Below are 26,718 nucleotides of genomic sequence, written 5' to 3'. Positions count from 1 at the left end.
TATTATTGCTAAAATAGTCATTCATTGCAATTTTCCTTATAAATATCACAATTTTTTTTGTGATGACGTGTATAATTGAATTGATCAAAATTTCTTGCTCAAAACATACATTTTTGTTCTCTTAGTTTTCTTGTACTCTTCTAAAAATACAACCCCATTTTTATCCTTTTAAGAAATACATGCATATTTTAAAATGTCACTTCAAAATACTAAAATCCTCTAACATGATCACAATCAACTTAAAGAAACATCTACTTGTTGCATTACTAGCCACATTAGTTTAAGAAGTGTTTTATAAGCTTTAGTATGACATCCATTAGCAAAACAAAGAAGTGTTTTATAAGCTTTAGTATGACATCCCTTAGCAAAACAAAAGTGGTCAAGTCTCTTTTTCACTCCTTAAAATTCAAGGATCCTATAACTTTCAAGAACCTCAACTGTACAACATAGGTTATACTCATTGACAATGATGCAATCATAAAAAAAGGAAAACAAAAAACTAACCAACAACTCCAATAATTAAAGTTTTTTCAAAGCGATAACAACCACGCCTTTAAATTAGACTAAAACGATTAAAATAACAAAATTCTTAAACCTTAGTGGTCGTTTGGGGGAAGGAAAGAATTGCGGGGAAAAAGAGGGTTATGAAAAAGTAAGGATTGTGATAATTCTTGTTTGGGGAAGGATTATGAAAGCTATTTTTAAAATTTGTATCCTTGTATTTTTTTTTAAAATTCGTATTCAAGGTTCGTTTGGATTGAATTAAGAAAAAAAATGTTTTTCAAGAAACCCATTTTTGTTTAAACTCATTTTCCTAAAAAAATGTTTAAAATACACTTAAAAATCTATTTTGGCTGGTCTTCGCGAGAAGAACAAAGTGTTTTGTGGAGAAAAAGTCTACGAAGAAGCTTTGGAGTTTAAGTTCGCGATAGGAGTTCTATGCAAATAAAAGTTGGTTAGTTCACGTGAAAGGTTTCTTATAGTAAAAATATAACCACAGAATAAGGTTATTCGCGAAAAATGTTAAGTGGTTGAAGTTATTTGCAGTTTGGGTTAGGCGGGAAGCAAGATCTAGCGATAAAAATGTCAAATGTGATTTGACAGGGTTAACGTGTAAGATTATGGATTTAAGCATGACTAGGTTGAATATTAAATTTACACGTGTGAAGTTTTAAGCATGAGCTGACAAACTGAGAAGAGTTTATGCATGACTAAGTTAGTTTAAGGGCTTTATAAATAAGTGGATTTTGGGTAACTAAGGAGGAGATGATGAGAGTTTTGTTGAAATGTTGAAGTGTTATTGGTTTAGCCACGTGAGAAGATGCTTGCGAGAAGAAGAAGAACTTATTTAGTAATTGGTGAGTGTTTTTCTCTCAAATGAAATGTTAAAAAGAATTGTATTATGACTTTTCTTCACTAATTTGAAAGAAGAATTCAAACTATAAAGTTTCAAAGAGATTTCTATAAAAAGTTAGGATTTCAAGCATGATTTGATGACTATGATTTTAATATTATGTTTATTTGAGATGATGCTAACTTTTATGTGCACATAAAGAGTCAATGCCACCATGGAGTGTAAGGGCTACATGGTGATAAGAAGCTAGCCTATGCGTTGAAAGGAGTGTATAAAGCTTAGTGACTTAAGCAACAAAGACGAATCTATATGTTCTCGGATGCTGGTGATACAATAGTTTAAACACGAGGTAATGAGACCAAACATAGAGAACGATTCGTGATCCTTGACAAAATGAAATGATTTGTTAAGCATAAAAAAGATTTATGTGAAATGAAATATTTTTTTGGTATGTTTAAATAATTTGATATTATTTTTGTGAAATGATTATAAAAAGGTATTGCGACAGGTTTTCATAAAACTTCACTAAGTCTTTTAGACTACGTTTTAAAAATCTATATTCTAGGATTGGGCGTTTATGCCAAATAGAGAAGAAGATTGAAAGATTTGCGGCAAGGTGATTCAAGACGTTTTGGGAATAGTTAAGTCTTGGTTATTTGATGAAAGTATTCTAATAATGTATAAAAAGTTTGTTATTAATAAAGTTTACGTTTTGGTTTGTATTTACTTTACTTGGTGTTTATTTGTCATTCGTTGTGTTTTGAGTTTTAATAGTTTAAAAGGAGTTGATAATAAGATTTTATGATAAGAAAATTTTAAGGTTGTAACAAACTCGCATTCTATTTCTACTACTTTGACGTTATCGTCGCAGTACGGTTTGAGTGTGACAAATCTACAATTATTGATTATTTTTAGCACAACAAACATAATAATAATGGAATTTCCAATCTAAACAACAAATAAATATCTTAAAACTCCATTATGATTATATATTTAGCAATTTTAATTAATTTAATGTCAGATCTTAACTTAATCGATATGATATGATTTACATTCCATTAATTTATATTTATTTTAAACTAATTATCCATTTTGAATATAACACAAATATTTTCCAGACTAGATTTTCCAAATAAAATTACCATATTTTTATGAACTAAAAGTTGGCCAATGACTATAAATAGCCAAAGCAAACGTCCCTAAATTCACCCAACTAAACTAAACCAAACAAAATTGATGTGAAATCTTATATCAGCCAACTAAAATTTATTATACTAAATAATACATACATATATATACATATATATGTATGTATATATATGTATATGTATGTGTGTATGTATACATATATGTATGTATGTGTATGTATATATATATATATGCATATCAAATTAATAATACAATTACATATCAATTTGTTTGGAATCCTATAATTTGATTAAATCTTAAATTTAGGAAATGCTAAATTAGAATTTTATTGGATAATAACTAAACTTAAAATCTAAAAAAGTTAAAAATGATATCTTAACAAACAAAATAATAAGAGTAAATGAATCAACTTATTATATTTTTAACGAACAAAATAAGAAGGGAAGGGAGGTTAGAGAAAAATAACAGAATATATTTTAACAAACAAAATAATAAAAATAAATAAACAAAAGAAATGGGGTTTAGAGGGAAAGAGGAAGAAATGAGAAAGTGCATGAGAATGAAAAAAAGGAAGGATTAAATCCCCATTCTATTAGTCATTTCCTTTCCCGTAAATAGACATCTAGATTATTGTATGTTTAAAACTCAAAATTAAAAACTAAAAGTTAAAATCACGCTATAACACAAACAAATTATTCTAATAAAATCACACCATAGTATTTGTATTTTGTTTTAAAACCATCTCTATATATAAAATATAAAAATTAGAGAGTATCAACTTTTTTAAAAATAATTCATCCAATCATATTCGGTTTTACTTATTTATAGAAAAGATCATGTTACAAATTATCCTAACATGATTTTAAAATTAGGTATAAATCATCGTAATAAATAAAAAACTCCTTGGTTTAAACTCTCTTGACCAAAAAGAATAAAAAAAAAAAAGCATGAATTGATAAATTTTTTTTTAAAAAAATGTTAAGGGTAAAATTGAGAAGTTGAAGAGTTCTAAATTAATTTTGCATCCAACAAATTTGGAGGAAGAAAATACGCACTGCATCGGTAGAGTCTATAAACTACAAAACTACAACACAACGGCCGTTAACTCATCGTCGATCTCAAATTCCGCAAAGGAAAAGAAAAAGAAAAAGAAAACAAAAAGACCTCTTTGAGTTCTGGCGTTGAACGGAAACTTCAAACCTCAAACCCTACCTAGTACGGAGGGAGAGTGAGATTACTTCTTCTCCAACTACAATCTTCAACGTCTCGTATGGATTCCTTCTCATTTTTTCCATTTTTGTCGCCACATTCATCGCCCTTTTAACCAATCATCTTATTCTTCCTTTCTTTTCTTCATTTCAATCCAATTTTCGAAGCTTTGTTTGAATGTGTGTGTGAATCTTATAGCACTCATGTTTTTGTAATGGGATCTTTCTGTTTTTTACTCTAATTAATCGCTCTTCGCTTCATGCATGTTGTGGCTTTCAATTTGATGGTTTTGGGTTTATGGGTTGGGTAATTGAAGTTCTTGTTTAAAGTTTTTTTGGGGTTAAATTTTGATTTTTGAGTGGGAGGTTTAATGGGGTTGGCACGGAAAGCATTTTGGTCAAGAAAATAATTTAAGTTTTTAATTTCTATTTAGAAAGGTAAATTTATAAGTGCAACTTTTGAAATTGATGTTCTAATTGGTTTTCCTTTTAGGTGGTGGAGAACTTCTAATTTGTTTTGATATTTGGATTTGAACTTCTTTTCTTGGACTACGGGGATATCAGCTTAGGATAAGAGTCGACAAACATGCTGCGTCACTATTGGAATTGAATTGTTGACACTAAAGTGTCTGAGGTAGGAGAACTAAATCTATATGAGATGTAGTTTATGGAATTAATCTATACTCTTCCCTCTCAGTTGCTTGACTGCATGTTTGTGAAGACTGTGGGTTTTTTTTTTTTTTTTTTTTTTTTTTTTAATAATTTTATTTTATTTTATAGATGTGGCTTGCTACTTAATTTTTTAGATTGGTTATAATCCCATCCCATCTCGTATTTTTTTAGTGAACTGGGCTTTGTTTGCAAATTAAGCATACATCATGCTGTGTTACCAATTGATGACTTATGTGACTGATGTATAACATAGCTTCGTTTTACTGATGTAGCATCTTTGTACTCCCTGCCAGTAGATCAGTTTTGATTCATAAGCTCCTATTTGCTGTATCCTTGATGCCTTTACAATTCATCCCTTTGTATTCAACTCATAATAATACGTTTGACTTTCAATTTTTTTTTTTTTTTGGGTATTTGCAGAGATGTTATTAACAAAGATATCCCTGCTAATGGTTCTGCTGCATCTGAAAAGATTTACAATGCAGCATGGCTATGTGTTCGATTATTCAGACTATCTTTGAAAATTCATTGATATAGCTTATAGGCACTTCACATTTGTAAGTAGACGGATTTGTAACTTTAAATTCTTAGATTGCTTGGACTATGTATCTGTTGGTAGCCGGAGGTTATTCAGTAGCCCGGTTATGCTTATCTTATCTAGTTTTCTTGTACTAAGGCAATTTCTATGATTTTCTCTTGCAGTTTGGCTAATCTTGTTGTACCTTCGTCCTAGTTTGTCAAAGAAGAGAGATCTCACAGTTGAACCAGCATGTCTGTGACTAACCTTATAGAAATTAGTTCATCAGACAGTGATGTAGATCTAGAATATATTAGTGACAGTGACGACGATGTTGCACTAAATATTGGGGAATCTAGTGGCAGTAGAAAGCTCCCTTATTGGGCATCCACAGATTATAGTCCAGGTCAAAGTGAGTTTTGCACAAGACTATTAAATTATTTTTTATGCTTTCTCTAAAGAAATCTTATAAAGTGGAAAAAACTGAATCAAATTTACAGGTAATGTTAATAACAGTCTGCATTCTGGTTCTAATGGTGACACTAGAGCCTCAAATCATCATATTGTCCTCACAGACGATACCAATTATCTTACTGAAAATGGGAATACTGGTCTTCCTCGAACTGTGAATTCTCGAATTGCAACCACAGCCGGTGCAGATTATGAAAGATTATCTTCTCAACAGGCTTTTAAGAGGACCCTGCCTTATACCTCTCAGTCATATGCACCCCTCACAAAATCAAATAACTTAGTCGACAATGTGGGCAGCAGTCAAAGTCGTGATGCCCCCATCAGTTATGATTCAGGAAGGCCAAGTTCAACTACTGGCAGGTTTTATGGGAGAGAAATTTTTTTCAGAGGCAATGGTGACGATACCATTAGTTCTGAGAACAGGGATTATAGAATCCTCCCTGCGAGTTGGGCACCAGGGAAACCTATTCCTTCACAGTATCCAGGTGAACATCCCCATCGTCCTGGTTATGGTGAAGAAATGGTGGCTGGAGGTGATGAGAGATTGATTTATCAAGCAGCATTGGAGGTATTTATTTATTTGATAAAAGTATTGGAGGTATTTTGGTATAACATTATCCTGGCTATTTTATTTTCAAAGGTTCCACATTTTCAGAAGTAGATTTTGGAGACATCTATTTTGAGAAACAGATATTAGTCTATTTCTTCTTTCCGTTTAGTTTAGGATCTCCTTACTACCCACAATAAAGAAAAAGAGAGGAGGGTTGTCTGAAAGGTAATTAGGACAAAATGCTCCGTTACAAGTGCCTTGTTTGGTTATTTTATTTTAATTTTTTGATAAACTTAACCACTTTCATTAACAAAAAAAAAAAAAAAAAAAAAAAAACGAAAGAATACAAGCACAGACATACAAAAAACCAATCCCACAAAAAAAAAACCCTCTTACATAAAGGGGTTTCAACTAAGCAAAAGAGTGTCGATGAAGTAGTTACAAAAGGTCTTTGATATTGAAGCCCAAAAAGAAACATAATAGCGATCAAGGGACCGAGTCGCACTAGTGTCCCTTTCCCCTCTAAAAGTTCTACTATTCCTCTCACCCCACGAAGACCAAACAATAGCACACACCTCAGCCAACCCTAAAAATCGTTTCTTCTCCTTGTGGCTGATTGAGAAGGAACTCCTCGATCATACTTTTGGTGTTGACAGGCTAACGAGAGATAGAATGTCTGGAAAAATGGGCTCCCAAACATAGCAAAAGTACTCACATTGTCAAAGGATAGGATCCAAGTCTTCCTTCGCCTTCCGTAATCCGTAAAAGGAGACAACAGAACAACCCAACAAGTGAAGGTAACTTCCTTACTAGCCAATCCATCGTACCATTTGCATCCCACTGTCTTGTGCCCTTTAGGAAGTGTGCAAAGATCCCATGTCTTATTCTTCTCAAGTGCTCCAATTTCTTCCATGATAGTTCTGTTCTCTTCTAGAACTATCGTATTAGTCCTGTCCTCCTCAATCACATCAACAATATCATCCTCAACACAAGTTTTTACTACTAATTTTAGTAGTACCTTGAGCTTATGTTGGTTCAGATTCGTGGACTGGAGTCGGTAGAGCAGTAGTGGGCACCGTTTTCTTTCTAATACTCTTCCTGTATTAAGTTATCCAAGTAACTTGGGTGGTGGGTAGAACATGTCAGGTTGGGTTCAAGAGGCTCGGTACTGGCTATAGGAATGAAGGGAACGAGTCAATTAGCCTTTTCCGGCTAATAGGAAAGAAATGTTTATCCTCAAGGAAGGTGACATCTATGGACACAAAATACTTTCAAGAAGGAAGATGATAACACTTGTAGCCCTGCTGGTGCGAAGGATACCCCACGAAAACACATGACTAAGCACGAGGAGCAAACTTCGTGTGGCTAGGCTCATGGCTACGAACCAACGCAGTGCACTCAAACACACAAAGAGAAACATCAGGAATAAGTCGTGTGGTACGCTAGAACTTCTTGAGACATTCAAGAGGTGTTTAGAGGTGGAGGACTCAAGATGACATTATATTGATAAGATGTGCCGTTGTCAGGATTGCATCCACCCATGAGTAAGAAGGAAGAGAAGTAGGCAACATGAGAGAGCGAGTAACCCCAAGGAGGTGGCGGTTTTTCCAGCCACACCATGCTGTTGTAGGGTATAAGCATAAAAACTTTGGTGGACAGTTCCTTTAGAGGATAGAGTCTTGAAGAGTACTACTCAAGAACTCACGACCATTATTGGTACGCAAAATAGCAATTTTGGCGTTAAACTGTGTCTCAATGGTTGTGTAAAATTGTTGAAATATTGATCAGACCTCAGATTTATCAGTGAGGAGAAAGACCTAGATGAGACGGGTATGATCATCAATCAAGGTGACAAACCAACGTTTTCCCCAAGTGGTAGTGACCCATGAGGGTCCTCAAACATCATTATGAATGAGGGTAAATGGTTGGGTGGGCTTGTAGGGTCGAAAGGGAAACGACACCTTGTGCTGTTTTGCACTAATACACACATCACAAAACAAAGAAGAGATATCCACTTTAGAAAATAAATGAGGAAATTTTGGGTGGCTAAGACTAAAATGCCACAACATATAATCTTTTTCAAAAGTAGAAAAATAAGATGACAATAGACTAGTTCTATAACAATCCCTAGAGGAAGCATTATCATCAAGGAAATAGTTCCCTACTGTGCCGAGGTTTTGGAAAGAAACAATATCAGGTGAGAAGATAGCTTGACAATGTAAATCTTTGGTTATCTTACTACTAGATAGTAAATTGTAAGATATCTTAGGCACATGTAACACATTTTGTAAAAGGAGACCAATAGAAGGGGAAACCCTTGCCCACAATAGGAGCATAGGGCCCATCTGCAATCCTAATTCTTTCATTGCCCGCACATGGGAGATATGATATAAAATGTTCAAAGGATCCAGTTAAATGGTCTGTAGCACCTGAATCTAGTATCCAGGGTTTCTTCCCATCAATGCTAGGGTTGATCATCGGTCGGTCGGAGTCGGTTTTTTGACAAAATCGATCCCGAACCGACCATAGTCGGTTTAGTAAATGTTCAAACCGACCTTGGCATCAATGAGTAAGGGTCGGTCGGTTTAAGACTTAGAAATACTTTTTTGGAAATTCTCGATTTGAAACTTTCCAAAACCGACCCCGATCGTTTTCTGACTGATTGACTTCGGTTTGGTCTTTCGACTTAGTTTTTTGGTTTATCATGCTCACCCCTAATTGATGCTGATAAGACTAAAGGATTGAGATGTATGTGATGTGCAATGGCTATGAGAGGAGTACCATGATCACCTCGATTCTCTGAAGGGTTGGGGATTGTGAAAATTTGGCTAATTCACTCATAAAAGCCCTACCAAATTTATGCTTTTCATTTGCTAGATGTTTCTTTCAATTTGGTGGTCAACCATGTAACTTCCAACAACTGACTTTCGTATGCCAAGGTTTCTTATAATGTTCACACATCTAGACAGGCTTTTCATTTTGCTTCACTTTTAGAACATGAGGATTTTGCACTAAAGGTTGCAGAGTTAGCACCAAAATAGTCACGATGTTCATTGGATTTGTGTGATCTTCCTCTAATCGAACCTCAAAACATACCTCCATGAGTGAAGGAATAAGTCTTTGACCCGGTATGTGACTACGAACTAAGTCAAACTTGGAATTCAAGCTCACAAGGAAATCATGTACACTATCAACTTCCTAATTTTGGAGTATTGAACACCTCCACAAGGGTAGTTCTAAACAATCTCTCGACACATGTCCATCTCTTGCCAAATCAGGCACAACTTGTTAAAATATGAAGTAACATCCATTGTCCTCTGCTTGCACTCATGAACTTGCTTGCGTAGAGTGTAAAGTTGAGATGCATTCTGCTTCTTTGAGTATAATTTCTGAATTGTATCCCATATACCCCGAGCAATAGCAACATACAACACAGGTCTCCAATTTGAGGTTCCATACTGTTAATCAACTCAGACTGAAGAAGAGAGTCCTTTCCTTTCTAGAATCAGCAGGCGCATCGGGACATCTCAACAATAAACGATAAAATGTTTGATGAATATATCAATAGTAAACATGTCAACTCAGTAAAGTCTCCTTTTGGTATGATAGATACGAGGTCGCTTGGCTGAATGCCTCTTCGTGGTGCTCTCTAAGTAAACAGTCTTACTTCTCTTTGCAAGATATCCTACTATTTGGCAGGTCTTCATCTTTCCGCCTTGATTATTGATTCAGTCTCGGCTATGTCCTCTTATACTTCTTCCATTTACAGCTTCTTCTTGCTTGACAGCATCTTTATTCCTAGCCTGTTAGAATCTGCTTCTATGTTTCTGATAGACCCGACCCCTATCATACACCAATATAGTAGGAGAAGGAAAAAGAATTGACACGTGCGAATGAGGGAGAAGGTGTACGTGAGAGTAAAGTAGTTAGGAAGTATTAATATTGGAAAGGAGAGGGCGGGAAAGTTAGTTAAGCTTTTGGTCAGAGAAGAGTTTCTGTTCTACCTTGAGAGATAGGTTAGCAGAAGGGAGTTCTTACATCCTTGAGTTCGGATTAGAGATTGTAACCTAGATTCATCATTTAATCTAATATCAATAATACTTACTATTCAATAAAGTTCCTGGTTTCCATCAGTTTCCTCTTGAGATGTGTTGGCTGTGTTAGCATTCACTTGGATGGTAATTATTGTTTGGTCCCCTCCTTTGTTTGGCTATGATATGGGTACTAAGGGGGTTTCAACCTAGTTGAGATTCCTAGGTACACACCTCCTGATCCTTTTTGTTTTGTTTGCTCATTGTATAATCCTCTTGTACCATGAGCTTTTGTCTCATTGTTTATTATTAAATGAGGCTTTCTCCTTTTCAAGGAAAAAAAAAAAAACAATAAACATGTTAACTTGTTTAAAACCTTTAAATTTTTATGTATTAATTTAGATAACATCAACATGAAAGGTTATTCGACATGCTTAAGCATTCTACACAAAACATCCATAACAAGACTAAATGAGAAAGGTGAAAGTGGATCACCTTGACGGAGACATCTAGTGGTAAAGATCTTACCATGTGGCTTTCCATTAATGATGATAGAGAAGTTTGGAGAATAAATGCACCCTCTGATTCATCTTCTCCAAATAAGTCTAAATCCCTCAACTTCAAGGACGAGATCTTAGAATGTCCGATCAATCTTGTCAAATACCTTTTCAATATCTAATTTGACTCCCGGTTCTATGAAGACTTTCATTTATAAGCTTGTTTACAATTGGTGAGGGATCAATGATTTGTCTCTCTCGCTCTTTTTTTGAATTGGAAACTAGCCTCTTCTTTAATATAGTTTTTTTGTTTTTTGAAACAGAGACAAACTTCTTTATTAATAATAACTCAATGTACAAGAGAATTATACAAAGAGCGAAATAAATAAAGAAGTCTAAACAAGCGAAAACCATAGAAACCTTCTTTTTTAATATAGTGAAATGAGACTAATGCTCAAAGTACAAGAGAAATGTACAAAGAGCTAGAATCTCTAAGAGAAAGAAACCGGAATCCAAATACATGGACAAACAAAATGAGGCCCAAGAGCTTAACAAACTCCAAACAAGGCAGAAAAGCAGCAAAAACAGCAGATGAAAAAAATCAATACAAATGAAATGGTGGGAAGGGAAACAAAAGTGTGGCAGAAAACCATAAACATTAAAGAAGTAATCTTTGAAAAGCTTGAAGAAGATGCATCTTAAGAGGGCGAAACGAAAGAGCTAAACTATCTTCAATTCAACCAAAGAACATTTTATATGTAAAAGATTCAAAGACTACGCGAGCTGACAAACCGTTTCCAAGACTTCTGATGCACAGCTGATTTGTCTATCAGCCACGAAAGTGGATTGGCACGATATTGTAGTAGCCAGAGGTGATACTTTCTTAAGTCGTTCAAACATAACTCTCACAATACTCTTGTATAAGCAAGTGGTAAGGCCGATCAGTTATCTCTTATCGCTCGCTGAGATGGCATCAAACTTCTGGGTATAAGACTAATACAAACCTAGTCAACGTTTGCATTAATGATGGCGTTCCAAAAATAATATGAAAAGGAAAGAATATTTCTTCCTTTGTATAGGTTTAACTTGATGCTTGATGGGCTAACCTAGTCGTTTGTTCAAAGGAAAGTCATTGGGCTCAATATGCTGAGACGTTCTTTTGTACAATTGATTGGTAATAAAGTTAGAGCATCTTTCAGGATGTTGGAGGGGGGTCTTAATTTTATTGAAGCATGCTATTTTTTATTCTCTTATTCAGTTTTTGTTAGATAAATCTATTTTCTAACCGTGATAGTTCTTTGGAAGTATTTTGTAATTCCTTTAATTTTAATTTTGTATGCTTGTTGCTTTTTTATTTCATAGAGATCAGTGAGATTGGTTTATTTAAATCAAAAGAGGCTGAACTAATGATAAAAGAAAAGAGGAAATCCTTGTGGGCAAAAAGAGTGTAAGCTGGTCTGGACACTCACGGATATAAAAAAAAAAAAATTGGTTCCTTTTAGTTGGTGGAAAGTTTTTATTCATATTATAATTGCTTTTGTTCTTCTGAATTAACAAATAAAGTATTAATATGTTCCAGCTCCTTTCTGCAGGATCTAAATCAACCAAAACAAGAGGCTACTCTTCCTGATGGTCTTCTGTCTGTTCCTCTTTTAAGACACCAGGTTTTTATATCAAAATGTAGTGTCTTTCTTTTACTGCCAGACATTTTTTTAAAACTTTTTGCTATAAATTTGTCTTCTAGAAAATTGCATTATCATGGATGCTACAGAAGGAAAATAAAAGTCTGCATTGTTTGGGAGGAATTTTAGCGGATGATCAGGTAAGCAAGCTACTGGGTCTGGATTAAATTTCTGTCTGAAGTTTGTTTTTAATAAGGTTCTAAACTTATTCCCTTTTTTCTTCAGGGCCTTGGAAAGACAGTTTCTATGATTTCACTCATACAATTGCAGAAGTCCAATCAATCAAAGGCAAAATTAGAAGATGGAAGCAAAACAAAAGCTGAAGCTTTGAATTTGGATGACGACGATGATAATGGCACTGGCACTGGCACTGGCACTGCTGATTCAGATAAAATGCAGCAGACTGGAGAGTCTGATGACGTCAAAACAATTCAAGAAGTGAAAACAACTAGAGCAATCAGTAAGCGGAGACCAGCAGCTGGTACATTGGTTGTGTGTCCTGCAAGTATTCTCCGGCAGTGGGCCAGAGAACTAGATGACAAAGTCCCTGAAGAAAAAAAACTTTCAGTTTTAATCTATCATGGGGGAAGTAGGACTAGGGATCCTGATGAGCTTGCAAAGTATGATGTGGTTCTCACAACATATGCCATTGTCACCAATGAAGTTCCAAAACAGCCTTTAGTTGATGAGGATGATGGTGAGGAAAAAAATGGAGATAGATATGGATTATCTTCTGATTTTTCTGTCAACAAAAAGAGGAAAAAGACTTCTACCAGTAGTAAGAAGGGTAAGAAGGGCAGGAAAGGAACTGGTATTTCCTTTGAGTGTGATTCTGGCCCACTTGCAAGAGTGGGTTGGTTCAGGGTTATTCTGGATGAAGCTCAGACAATAAAGAATCACAGAACTCAAGTGGCTAGAGCCTGCTGTAGCCTTCGAGCCAAAAGAAGGTGGTGCTTATCTGGAACACCTATACAAAATGCAATTGATGATTTATATAGCTATTTCAGATTTCTGAGGTACGATCCTTATGCTGTCTATAAATCTTTCTACCATACAATCAAGGTTCCAATTTCCAGAAATTCAGTTACTGGGTATAAGAAGCTTCAGGCTGTTCTAAGGGCAATAATGTTGCGACGAACTAAAGGTCGGCACTTGCTCTCTCTCTCTCTCTCTCTTATATATATATATATATATATATAAAATTTCATTTACTAAAAGTTCCATTGTAATTATGTGTAAGAATATGATAATGAGGATACGGATTTCAAAATAAGTATTGGTATTTATAGTTGCAACCAAGTGAGGGAGATTTAGAGTCTGTTTGAATTGACTTACTTAGTGTTTATAAACCCGTCTTTTAAACATAAGCACGTATAAATAGGAAGTCAACCCAAACACATGCTTCTTCAAGAAGACGAAAGTGATACTAATGGACAGCAGTCCCCTATTTATAGAACTTAAGAAGGCTGAAACCTCAACCAAAACTTATCAATCACGGTAAACTACAAGTTAGCCTGCTGATGAACATGCAAGAAAAATTCTAATGGGGAAAAGAAACTACCACAACAGTATATATGAGTAGAATCATGAAATCATCCAAGAATAGCTGAGGATGTCTTACCTGATACCCTTCTCCCAAGAAAAAACTTGTTCTTCAGTTAATCAGCCAAGGGAAACTTTTTTGGAGCATGATAAGGGTAGATGTTAGAAAAATTGAATGTCAGACTAATGATGCCCATGGCAGGAGGGAGATCTAGGCGATATGCATTGCTGTCAATCTTCTCAAGTTCTCAACCACGGAAAAGGACCCAACTTTCCGTTGGTAAGCTTGTTACAGACTTTAGCGGGTGAACAAGACTTCTGCAAATACATTGTCACCATGTTGTCGACCTGGCAGTTTTGAGCACGGCCACATGAATCAACTGTAGTTTTTTAGAATAGCTTCACTTGTTTGAGTTGTTCCTTAACCTCGCTATGAAGATAATCAATTCATGGTGTCATGCTTTCCATTTCATTACCAAGACCAACATTAGAGGGATTATTAAATCAATAGTTAGCCGAGGTAGATGTATAAACTACCTTTTCTTTTTGATAAGAAACAACCTTTTCCTTATTTAAAGATGATTACAAAAGGAAAGAGAGATTATGTATCACCACACACCAAAGGATTACAAAAAAATGTCTGGTGGCAATTTGAGAAAACTATAATTACAAAATTGCTGGTGGCACAATTTTTTTTTGAGGATCAGTGGGTGGGGGATGGTGCTCTTTCTTCTGTCTTTCCTCATCTTTATCATCTTTCTTCCCCTAAAAATTGCCCGATCTGACTTCTTGATTTGGTCTGAGAGCTCTGTCTTTTTCCTTTGGGTTCCGTTGCAATTAAACCAATAAGGAAACAATTGAGGTTGCCTCTCTTCTTTCTTTGTCGGAGACGTACACTTTTAGGGAGGGTAGAAGGGATATTGGCATTTGGAGTCCGAATCCTAGGGAGGGGTTTTCTTGTAAATCCTTCTTTAGATTGTTATTGGTTCCCTCTCCAATTGGGGAGTTCGTGTTCAATATCATTTGGAGGATTAAGATTCCTAAGAAAATTAGGTTTTTTATCTAGCAATTCGTTCATGGTCGTTTGAACACTCTTGATAGGCTTGTTAGTTAGGAGAAGAACTCACTTGTGGGGCCTTTTCGTTGTTTTCTTTGTTGGAAGGTGGAGGAAGACATGGATCATCTCTTTTGTGGTTGCCGGTACGTGAGGATGGTGTGGAGTTTCTTCTTGCAGGAGTTTGATGTTAGCATTGTTGGGCAGAGAGATGTTCATGCAATGATCGTGGAGTTCTTTCTGTATCCACCTTTAAGAGAGAGGTCATTTTTTGTGGCTTGCTGAGTTGTGTGTGGTGATTTGGGATATTTGGGGGGAGAGAAATGGTAGAGTTTTTAGAGGGTGAGAAAGGAACCTTGTGAGTTTTGGTCTTTGGTGAGATTTCATGCATCTTTGGGTTTCGGTTTTGAAACATTTTTGTAACTATTCGCTAGGAAACATTTTCCTTAGTTGAAACCCCTCCCCTTTAGCTAGGGTTTTTCTTTTCCTTAATTGGAACCCCTTCCTTTAGCTAGGGTTTTTTTGGTGGGCTTGTTTTTTTGTTTATCCTTGTATTCTTTCATTTTTTTCTCAAGAAAGCTGTTGTTTCTATAAAAAAAAATGATAATTACAAAATAAGCCAAAAGTAGAATCAAAATGAGTGACTACTTCCCTATACACCTCCCGGGCAAACTCACAATTGTAAATAGTTTAAATTTCTTTCAAACCAAGGCCATAAAAGGGAGGGCAAACACCCATTAGGCCAAATAATCTTTTCTTGCCCTTTAAAAGGCGCACCACCAGTGAGTTCAAATAGGGCCTTAGATGCTTTGATAGGGCAATGCCACCAAAGTTTGAAGAACATATGCACCACGTTTTCTTCGCTTCATTTACAAAGAACACACCAATTTACCAATACAGGGAAAGAGTTATCTTTCAAAGATCCTTTGGTTCGACAACAAGTATGTGATCTCTCAAAAGAGAAGATCCACAAGGACACCTTCACCCTTTCTAGACAAGAAGCTTGCCGATGATGCCAATATGCTGCGGATCTAAGGCTATTTGATGTGAAATCAGCTTTGCCAAGAAAGGCATCATGGAAAATGGAGTATGAAGAACTTTAAGTGGTGACTTCTCTATGAAATAATTTTGCATATGGTTGAAAGTGAATTTTGCTGGAGTTGATGGTTGATTTCATTGCTTAAGTTTATCCCCAGGAAGACAATGAATGAGACCTTCAAGCATACAACTAATGACCTTAGTTTGGCTATCAGTTTGAGGGTGGCTATTAGTGCTAAATTTTTTTACCTATTCCTGACCTTTTCTACAAAGACTTCCAAAAGAAACTCAACTTAACATGGCCGTCAGAAACTGTAGATGGAATATCATAGAGAGGAACCATTTTGCAAAAGAAAAGGTTAACAACACTTAAATCTTGCAGGATTTTTTACAAGCTATGTGCCATTTTAATGAATTGATCAACCACAACTAAGAATGAGTATTATCTCATTGAGTTTTAGGAAAACAAAGACCACATAAATCTTCCCAAATAGTACAAGGTAGAGGTAGTTTAGGGGTCAGTTCTTTTACTAGATCCTTTAGAAGTTTGATATATGTGCACGCGCACGCGCACACACACAAGATAGATATGTTGACAAAAGTAATCACTTTCACTTGAGAAAAAAATGAAAGAATATATGGGTATGCAGAAAACTAAACCCACAAAAAGGAGGGATGCCCATTACAAGAAGGGGCTCCAACTATGCTTCATTGCTATAGAATAACTAAAAAAGGCCTTTGAAATCAAAGTCTTAAAGAGAAAGATGAAAATGGACAAGGGATCAATTCTATATAAATAATTAGGATTGTTATTGGAAGGGATGTGTTTCTTTTATTAATTAGGATTAGGATTAGGATTAGTTTGCTTTCTTGTACTCTATAGATAGGGAGATTGTCTTCTTGTTTTGATAACTTCTGATCATTAATAAAATTCTCTCTTAATGTTCATCAGGAAAAAACTTGAAAAACTTGATTACTGAAAGACTTTCCAGCAATGGGGATTCTTTCTTTTAAAGAAATTAAACATGAAAACTTGGGCTCCTCTTCTTTATATCAGAATATTCTGACTTCTGGTATAATTCTAGTAAATCTTAGATGGTCTCGAGTTTCTATAGCTCAAAAGTTTGCACTTTCAATTCCCTTTACTTTTGAGGAAATCGGGGAGACAATGAGATCTCATGGTTAGAATAAGGCACCGGCTCCTGATTGGTATACTTTGAACTTCTTGAATATTAGGACCTTTTCTGAGAAGATTTTCAGAGGCTTTTTGATGTATATCACTTTAATGGTCGTTTAAATGCTTGGACGGAAGAAAATTTTATTTGTTTATATTGAAAAGAGAGACAAAGAGTTCACACCAATTTACGTGGAAACCCGAATACCGGGAGAAAAACCACGATTGTTTGTGTTGTTATTATTTTCTAATGAATAAAGCAATAGGTACAAGGGAGAATAAATAGAGTACACAATGGAATAAAAAAGGAAAAGATTTAGGAAAATAAGGAATACATTCCCATAATCTTTCCATAATTATTCTAGGATTCTAACAAGGAAAAACCTAGAAAAAAAGGAAAGAATTCCAACAGTTTAATTTAGAAGAAAGAGGCTGATGTTTTTGTCAAAGATTTTAGGCCATGTTACTGATAAGGAACAATACTAAAATGCATCACACACTTCAACTACTTTCCTTTTTATATATATGTACATATTTTGTGCACTCCATTCTATAAGTTGGTGTAAATCGGTCTCCCATTTTTGTAATTTAGCTTACCAATCTTATGACTGGAGAATTTTTTTTGAAATCCATCGGATAGGACTCCTTTTGTAATTGCATCACATCAATGAAATTTTTGTTTCCTATAAAAAAAACATGTGTGGAATTTCATTTGCAATCAGTTTTTTTCCGAGTGGTGTTGCTCAAAGTATACAGGAGGTTGGCTCTTTGAGGTTCTTTTGGGGTTGGTATATTAAAGGATAAAACCACAGTGCTGTAGTCTAACACCTCCAAGGCTCGGTTGTAACTTGTTTGGAAGGATTAGAGTGCTGGGATATTGTAAAAACTCTAATTCTTTTAAATTATTTCGGTGACTTAGTTTGTACAATTTACAACATTTAATTGGGGTGCTCAAGATGAACCTTTTCTAGCTATTCTACCTTTACAATCAATCTAGATGGAGGGTTACCTTTGGCTTTGCCATTTAGGTTTTATTGTTTCTGCTGTTATCACAAATATGAAAGTTCCAGTATGCCTTGAATTCAAAGAATAATTTTTGAAAATAAGCTTGCAGGATAAAATTCTGTTCTGAAAAAAGTTGATTTTCTTATCTCGTTAGTTGAAGAATGTTACACTGGAAATTTCACTTTCTTCGTTCTAAAGTGGATGGTGTTATTTTCTATAATATTTTTTCTTCAACTATTAATTCGTAGTAACTAATAAACAATTAATTTTGTTGGACTCTTCATTGAGGACTTTTTCTCTTTTTAATATGATACCTTTAATTATTTATTAAAAAATAATATCAGAAGCATACTGTCAGGCATTTTTTGCTTGGCACATACTTGTAGATGAGTTCAGAAATCTAGGGATACTTTTCATATGTATAAATATAACTGGATATATCTCAATTGATGTTAAAACTGAAGGGTCAACATGCTGTAATGTCAGTCTGCTTCTCATGGTCTATCCATCCAGATGATCTCATCATCTGATTCTCTATATGCTTTATGCTTGCTCATCTCAAGCACACCAATTAGTATTAAACTTGTATTTGAAAGTAAAACGTCACAACTTCTTTAATTGACAAGACTTTATATCCTTTTGATCACTTCTCCCTTCAGCTCGAATAATAAACTTATTTGCTGTTTAGGCACATTGATTGATGGGCAGCCGATTGTCAAATTGCCCCCCAAAACCATACGGTTAACGAAAGTGGATTTTTCTACAGAGGAGCGTGACTTTTATACCCAATTAGAAGCTGATTCTCGCAAGCAATTCAAGGTGCTTTTAGTTCTCTCTCTTCCCCCCTCCTCCTGTGGAGATTGGTTCTTTTGAAGCCTGATTGAGTGGAATCGTCCATTTTTTTTCCCTCTTTATTGTTTAAAAATAAATTTCTCCTCCCATTGGTTTTCCAATATGAACACCATACTATAGTATAATCATTTTAGGGACTGGTGAGGTCAGAGAGCAAGTTAATTCAATAATATTCAATAAAGTTGGTGTGCAACTGCCTTTATGCCTTTATATATATATATATATATATATAGGTTTGGCCTTAGGGAAAAAAGAGATTATACTACAAGGTTAAAACTGATCAATTCAAGTGCACCGGACCTTGAGGAGATATGGATGTTTTTCTTAATATATATGCTCAAGTTTTTAATATAATGTTTAAAAATTTTTAATTATATGTTTTTTTTTTGTCTGAATGGGAGATAGGCTTTGTATGTTTGTCCACCCTATTGGTTTATACTTTATATACACCCCTTGAAGGAGTTTCCCTTCTTAAATGTGGATTCTTACAGGACGACATGTACTTTGCAGGCTTATGCTGCAGCTGGTACAGTAAAGCAAAACTATGCAAATATTCTGTTAATGCTTCTACGCCTCCGCCAGGCTTGTGACCACCCACTTCTTGTAAAAGGGTACAATACCGATTCTGTGGGGAAGGATTCTATAGAAATGGCAAGTAAGCTTCCTAAGGATATGCTGATGAATCTGATAAAATGCTTGGAGGCTTCTTTGGCCATATGCCGTGTCTGCGAGGTGAGTTTTGCTCTTCGTATTGACATATGATTTTTTTGAACAAGAAAGAAAACTTTTCGTTTAATGAAAAGAGACTAGCATTTTCTCAAATGGAAATTTTATTTGGTCGGGAAAAAAGGCAGTAACACTAGTCATCTTCACAAAATAGTTTGAAAAAACCCACTGTTGAGGGAGGACTGGATATTGTCAACATCAAACAACAGAGTAGAGCTCTTCCTGCTAAATGGATGTGGCAATATGACAACATAAATAAATTCATCAAAGCCATGTTTGGCTCCCGATGTTATGACTTAAGGCCTGCTGAAGACAACAGGGTTTCCTTGAGGAGCCCATGGAAACACATTTTAAATCATCAAGACCTTGTTCTCAATAATGTACATTACAAGCTTCAGGGTGATTCAACTCAGTCTGATATTTGGTTCGGAGACAGCCCTCCTAACAGGATCTACCCAAAGCTCTTTGTTACTGGGGATTCCAAATATGCATTTGTTGAAAATTCTGCATGGTCACTGAATTTTAGAAGGAATCTCAAAGACGAGGAGATCTCAGAATGGGCCTCCCTCAACCATCTTATTCTTAACGTTACTCATTTACGGCATGAAGTATCATCGGTCTGGAAGCTTGAAAACAGTGGCTTTTCTTTCTTTCTTTCAAGTCTCTCTACACACAAATTATCTCTTCACATCCATTAAATGTTCAAACAAAAAGATCTGTTGTGCCCCAAGGGAATTGAATTCCTCATTCGAGGAGATAGCTCATTCATGTCTTAACACCTCGGATAGACTCCAAAAGTGCTATCCATGGATTTGTTTATCTCCATCTTACTGCTGTATGCCATAGAGAGCGAAACTCAGTCACTTGTTTACAGGTTCCTTTGTGGTTGATCGATGGGCTAAAGTTTTAGAAGCTTTCAATTGGGACCTTGTCCTTTCAAATGACTATAGGAGTTGGATCAATATACTCGTTATTGATCACCTTTCAAAAATTCCAAAGAAATTTTGTGGACAAGCATTGCAGTTGCTGTTTTATGGAAGACATGGCTGAAAGAAACGCTTGAATTTTCATGACAAAACCAAATCTATTTGAGAAGTTCTTGATTCCTCTATCTTCAATGCAGTTTTTTGGTGCAAATCTTACTGGGCATTTCAAAGCCATAATTTTTCCCAATGTTTCAAAAAGCCCTCTTGAGTGTGTGTGCCTAGGCTCGAGGCCCTGATTTTGTGCCTTGCCTTACAAAATAAGGCACGCCTCAGGCCACACCTTTTGTGAAGCCCCATAGCTCAAAGCCCTGCACCTTGAGGTTTTTTCATTTTCTTAGAAAATAGTAATAATTAGGGTTTTCCTTTATTAACAAAAATAGAATCAAATTTACGAAGTCTAAGTGCAAAATTTCTTGAGTCTGGAGATTTCCTCCTCTTCTTCTTTCTCCTCCTCCTAACCCCAAAATGCAATTTAGTAAGTTCCTAACAACAAGCAAATCCAAAAACTTCCACAATACTTGCTAGAATTAATTTGACTGAAAAAGTGTGGCAACCTTTAAGAAATCCAAGTGGATCACCAAAAATTTAACCCACACGATAAGAGTTTGTTTTATTTGCTACTACCACCAAGATAACCCACATGATAAGAATACCACCCAGTTTTCCCAAAGCTTCCACAAAATCCAACCAAACTTGAGAACGTTTTATTTTCTTTCTAGAACTTGTGATTTTTTTTTTCTTTGGGGGGAGGGATTGAATATGTTATAGTATGGTTAGGTTAAGTTGGGGCAAATTCATATTAATCTGGGTTCAATCCTCGAATAATCCTTTTAGTTTCCTATTCAAAGTTCAGTTTTCTTTTTTTTTATTAATTTCTATTGTATTTTTTAGTTTGTTTCCAATTTTATATCAATGAAGAATTGTCCTCATGTTGTCACTAATTGATTGATAATAATAACTTTGATTTGATTCTTGGGGAATTCTCTCTTTTAATCCCTTAAGCTACACCACCGTCCTTTAATTATTTTTGCCTTAATAGATTAAAGTTACTAACTTTAGAAGATGGTAAAATGATAATTTCACAAAGGGAATTACCTTCATGTATTCCATAATTTTTGGTTGATACTAAGAACTTTGGTTTGATTCTCAGAGAGTTATCTCTTTTAATTCCTTACACCACTATCCTTAGATTATTTTTTGTCTTAAAAGATTAAAATGATATTATTTTTTTACAATGGTAAAAAATTAGCCATCTTGTCATTTTTTGTGCAACTACGTCTATAATGTGTTCACGCATATCAAATTGCAATACTAAGTGGCATACATTTAAATAATCTGAATATGATATGTAAGACTTTTATAATCTGCAAAAACAATGACTTGTTGTATTTATTGTTTAATGGTTTTTCCTCCCTCCTAATAGGATCCGCCCGAGAATCCTGTTGTTACCATGTGTGGTCATGTTTTCTGCTTCCAATGCGTGTCTGAATCCATGACTGGTGATGACAATATGTGCCCGGCACTTGGATGCAAGGAACAAGTTGCTGCTGACGTTGTTTTCTCAAAAACTACCCTTCGTAAATGTTTCTCTGAGGATCTTGATGGTGGTTCCACAAGTTTGGGAATTCCTGAGAAATCCCAAGTTGTTCATAGTGAGTACAGTTCGTCCAAAATTAGGGCTGTTCTTGAGATTCTGCAGAATAATTGCAAAGCATCCATTTCAACTTCTGAACAAGGGGTCTCCGTTGGATGCAATGGAAGTTCTCTACAGTCTGAAGATGAATGCATTGAGATCTGTGATTCTGATGTTAATAATACAAAGCACGCATCTCCATGTCCTCCAACTGAAGAACCTGTAAAGACAATTGTTTTCTCCCAGTGGACCAGCATGTTAGATTTAGTAGAATTGTCACTAAACGAAGCTTGCATTCAATATAGGAGACTTGATGGCACAATGTCTCTGGTTTCAAGAGACCGTGCTGTGAAAGATTTCAACTCCGACCCTGAGGTTTGGCCCTTACTCTGAATACTACTACGACGATTTCTGGTGGATTTAAGATGCCTCTAGATGTTGGAGACATTATATACTGTGGAAGTTTATATGTTACAGTTACTTTAAATGATTTGCAATGATATAGGTATTGAAATGATTAACAATATCATATTTAGCGTGGTGGTTTAATTCAATACTTGAATTGGTGGTTTTATTCTGCAGATCTCTGTTATGTTGATGTCATTGAAGGCAGGAAATTTAGGTTTGAACATGGTTGCAGCATGCCATGTTATCTTATTGGATCTTTGGTGGAATCCAACTACTGAGGATCAGGCTGTAGACCGAGCACATAGAATTGGACAGACTCGTCCTGTTACGGTGTCAAGGATTACTGTAAAAGACACCGTAGAAGATAGGATACTAGCACTGCAGGTATTATCCCTGTCTCTGTTGCTTTATGTTTGTTTTTCCATTATCTGTTCAATATCTGTTGAAAACTCAGTTTTTAGAAATATATGTTGAGAACATTAATCTTCATGGTTAAAATATAAACACCAAATTTCAACCATATGATCTTCTAGTGTTTACCAATCCCCCCCACCCCATAGTACAAGTTCTTGTTATAGGGTTTAGGGGATATGCACATTAATCGTGGAACTGGGAGGGAGGAATGAATGTCTTAGAAATTTTAGAAGTCTCAAGTAGATATAATAATTCTGTAGTTAGGATTGGTTGTCTTTATGTATTGTAAAATGTTGAAGTTTGAAAGAGATTGGATTCTGTTTTGTAGAAATTCCGGATTTTGTATTGTATTCATAGCTGGTGGCAGGGTCTTCCTCTTGGGTTGGCCTGTTTTTGGTTCAGGTAGGCCTGGTTATTGGTATCGATAAAACTAAAAAGGTGCTAAATTCCTTTTGCTAATTGGAATGAGGAGGCTTATAAGACTTAGAAAGGATGCATTTCTGACAATTATGGAGGATATGGATCTAGAGAAAGATACAGCTGAATTAACTTTTTGTAGCAAGCAATTGAGTAATCCTGATGACACTCGATTCTGATTTGCTGTGCCTATTTTGGCTAATGCCTGCATCTTTTTTTCTTAATAATTTTGGTCGTCCAGCCCATACATACGAGCCATGACTCTGCCTCCAAGAGCTGACTCCTTTTTGGTGCCTTCAAAGCCACTTGAGTAGGAGGGAACTGGGAGGGCATTGCTTCTGTGCTCTAGAGAATCCACCCACACCAAGGGAATATGGGAAGGGAAGACCCACTCTAATATACCGAAGGAGTAAATTAGAGTGGATCTTTCTGCAGGTTGTAAGCCCTTCCATTCCATCAACTTCTCCAAGTTCTTTATGACTTTCAAGGGAACACTAAGAAGGGAGCAGTAGTCCCTTGATGAAGGTTGTTAATTCTAATTGTAAATGGAGTTGAATGTTCTGAATAACTTTGATTCTTTATTCAACCATTAAATAGTGCTACGTGTTAGAAAATTGATTGATCCCCAAGTACTTTTGAATTGGTTAGTCATATTGAACATCTGTTAAGAGGGTTGGCTTGGTGCTTTTCAAGATGAAGTTGATATGCAAGTATACGTATTATTGATGTGAAGATTTTATTTTTCTTTCTGACCATGTTATGCAGGAAGAGAAGAGAAAAATGGTTGCATCAGCATTTGGTGAAGATCAAAGTGGAGGTTCTGCTTCCCGCTTGACAGTTGAAGATCTCAGATATCTCTTTATGGTTTGAATTGTCAAGCAGCTCAGCTTCTTCGTCTGGAAGTTTTAGTTAGCTTACACTTCTGGAAAATTTTGTAGGGATCAGAATAACTTCTGGTTCTGGTAATTTAAGGGTGAGTGACACTGGTTGCACATATTTTGCACACCAGGAGTGGCCCATGGGATGGACTGGGTCAGCATATACTTACGGTAATATAAATGAGTTTTTGTGGCCCTAGTAACAGCATTTTCTTTTTCTTTCTTCCTTTGGGATTTCAGTGAAGTGCCAAGATATCTTGATAGGCCTGCCTGTAAATATCCAAGTTGATTTCTATTGTATAGAAAATGTTTAGTTTTAGTTGGGTTTCTTTTTCCTCTTTAATTTATTTTGACATCACGTCTAAATTCGGTAATGATCATCTCTCAAAAGACCAGGTATATATTCAAGACGTGTGCTGTATAGAATATTGCAGGTTTCATTGTGTTGCTTAGAAAATATGACTATTGAATGCTGAGGATTGAAGAAGAGGATGGAGTAAAGATAGCACATTAAGGATTTCAAATCGTGTCTGTCAATCAAGGTACATGTTACCGCAGCTTATCTTGTTCTTCTTTAAAGATGTCATGGATTCACATTAACTGCAGTTCAGTGGGCTCAAGAAAACGTGTTATGCTTGTTTATGGATAAGTTGTTTCAGACTTGTGACCCAATCTAGTTGCTTTGATCGAACTCTGATTCTGGAAAAATCTATGGCAACTTATCTGTGATGTATTGGGAACCTCAGGCTCGAACTGAGGATTTGTATGTATATTATTTTTATTTACATATGTTGTATATTTAGCTGTTTCGAACTCACTAGAGACTTACTGTAATTTTTCTTTCTACTAGTTCAAGGCTTTCTATGTATGAATGAAATGTTACTGAGTTTTTTTCCCCTTTCTACATGGTGCGAGAATGCCTTGAGTTTTTTTTCCTAGAAGCTTCGGGCTTTCTTTCTACCAAATTTTAGGGCTTGAAGTTGGGTATCATTTTGAGATAGCAACTAGCATGAACATCTCAAGATTCATCTGCACAATTTGACTACTAGAGGCGAGACATGTGAAGCTTACATATCACTGTACTACTGCTACCTTTATCCCACATAGTAGGGCAATTTATTCCTGGCTGTAAAACTCTGCGGTCATCATGGTTTGACCTACATGTATGCTTGATTTGTACCACTTGCTTACTCTTGTTCTATAGGTGTTCTTGATTTGATTAGAATATGGTTTGAAAGAGGGTCATTATGTAATAGGCGTTTTGGAACTTTGTCTAAACTGGGTTTGTGTTGTTAGTTGACATACCATTTTGATTTCATTATCGAACAGAACATGTAACCAGATGTGCAATGAGGCTCTAGTGATATCCAAAAGCACTAAATTCACGTCTGTCCCCATTCGCTTTTTTTCAAAAAGAAAATAGTTTGATCATGGTGTGGTGTGAGATTCACCTTTTATTTATTGAACTATGTCCAGATTGACCATAATCTAGGGAGTTAACAATTGAGTTGCACACAAGGAAGAGACAAGCACTCAAGATATGATATTGGCGGTCCTTATGTCAATCATTGATTTATGTCATATACATCTTTATCGACAATAGGCAGTGCCTATGGTGGTAAGCTTCAAGAGGTATTAACATGCCATGCCAGTAACTTCTTTTGACAATCTTAACATTGTTCATAAGTTAGAATTGATCCAGAATTCGGGACAAGTTTTTATTATTGTGGACTGCCCTTTGTCCATCCATGATTTATATTGTATATTGAACTTGTAATTAAGAAAATTCATTATCTAAGTGCCTTACTTGACAATTAGCAGTGTCTAGGAAAGCTTCAAGCATGTGGTTGGGGACAAGGAATGTTACTCAAAATATATCAGTGCTTGGTGAAGGATATTGATGGTGAGCAATGTTGACAAAATTTTGGAGCCTGGATTAGGAAGATTCAATACCTTCAACACTTCGGGTTTATCTTGTAGTTCGGATATCTTTTATATTTCAATAAATGTGAACTTTATCATTCGACTGCCTTTCTCAACAATGAGCAATGTCTCGGAGCTTTGAGCATATGATTGGTTGTAACAACAAATTACATCCAAGTTTCTTTTTTCATCAGAAACAGTTATCACCATTGACATTAACCAGAATCAATGGTACCCTTGTGGAGTCTTCCTGGAAACTATGCATTAGGGTGTCGATCTTTTTGAGCAGTATTGATCTCTATCATTCATCCTTTAGCGCATCATCCTTAATATCAAATGATCTACTATGCATTAGGGTGTCGATCTTTTGAGCAGTATTGATCTCTATCATTCATCCTTTAGCGCATCATCCTTAATAACAAATGATCTACTATGCATTAGGGTGTCGATCTTTTTGAGCAGTATTGATCTCTATCATTCATCCTTTAGCGCATCATCCTTAATAACAAATGATCTACTATGCATTAGGGTGTCGAT

The 26,718-nt window shown here is 35.6% G+C and overlaps 1 protein-coding gene across 10 annotated transcripts; it reads left to right on the top strand.

Annotated features, from left to right (window-relative positions):
• The first annotated feature begins 3,584 nt into the window (after positions 1–3,584).
• LOC101220708 (helicase-like transcription factor CHR28) lies at positions 3,585–25,647 on the top strand. Of its 10 annotated transcripts, none has more exons than XR_004217105.1 (14): positions 3,588–3,771; positions 4,205–4,345; positions 4,804–4,940; positions 5,086–5,312; positions 5,401–5,939; positions 12,042–12,113; positions 12,194–12,271; positions 12,357–13,275; positions 18,633–18,763; positions 19,307–19,528; positions 21,932–22,516; positions 22,724–22,933; positions 23,622–23,905; positions 24,146–25,647. XR_004217105.1 is itself a non-coding variant. In XM_031886474.1 (13 exons), exons 4-13 carry the CDS (start codon positions 5,153–5,155, stop codon positions 24,248–24,250), a joined length of 3,015 nt encoding a protein of 1,004 aa, XP_031742334.1. In that variant the 5' UTR covers positions 3,590–3,771; positions 4,205–4,345; positions 4,804–4,940; positions 5,086–5,152; the 3' UTR covers positions 24,251–25,647. The 10 variants fall into 10 exon arrangements, 7 of the variants coding, with proteins under 7 accessions (XP_031742334.1, XP_011659847.1, XP_011659848.1 ...); XR_004217104.1 differs by lacking the exon at positions 23,622–23,905 and having other exon boundaries at positions 3,590–3,771; positions 24,146–24,800; positions 25,174–25,647; XM_031886474.1 differs by lacking the exon at positions 23,622–23,905 and having other exon boundaries at positions 3,590–3,771; positions 5,086–5,306.
• The last annotated feature ends 1,071 nt before the right edge of the window (positions 25,648–26,718 follow it).

The sequence above is a fragment of the Cucumis sativus genome, chromosome 5, assembly GCF_000004075.3.
Source record: "Cucumis sativus cultivar 9930 chromosome 5, Cucumber_9930_V3, whole genome shotgun sequence".
Taxonomy (NCBI): domain Eukaryota; kingdom Viridiplantae; phylum Streptophyta; class Magnoliopsida; order Cucurbitales; family Cucurbitaceae; genus Cucumis; species Cucumis sativus.
This window is presented reverse-complemented; position numbering and strand designations above follow the sequence as displayed.

What these genes read in the sequence shown, in the direction of transcription:
- LOC101220708 (XM_011661546.2), top strand. Translation starts at nt 5,153, where the DNA reads ATGTCTGTGACTAACCTTATAGAAATTAGTTCATCAGACAGTGATGTA. An exon ending in AGATTATAGTCCAGGTCAAA is followed by an intron (nt 5,313 to 5,400) that starts GTGAGTTTTGCA and finishes TCAAATTTACAG; the next exon opens with GTAATGTTAATAACAGTCTG. An exon ending in ATAGGATACTAGCACTGCAG is followed by an intron (nt 22,934 to 24,145) that starts GTATTATCCCTG and finishes CATGTTATGCAG; the next exon opens with GAAGAGAAGAGAAAAATGGT.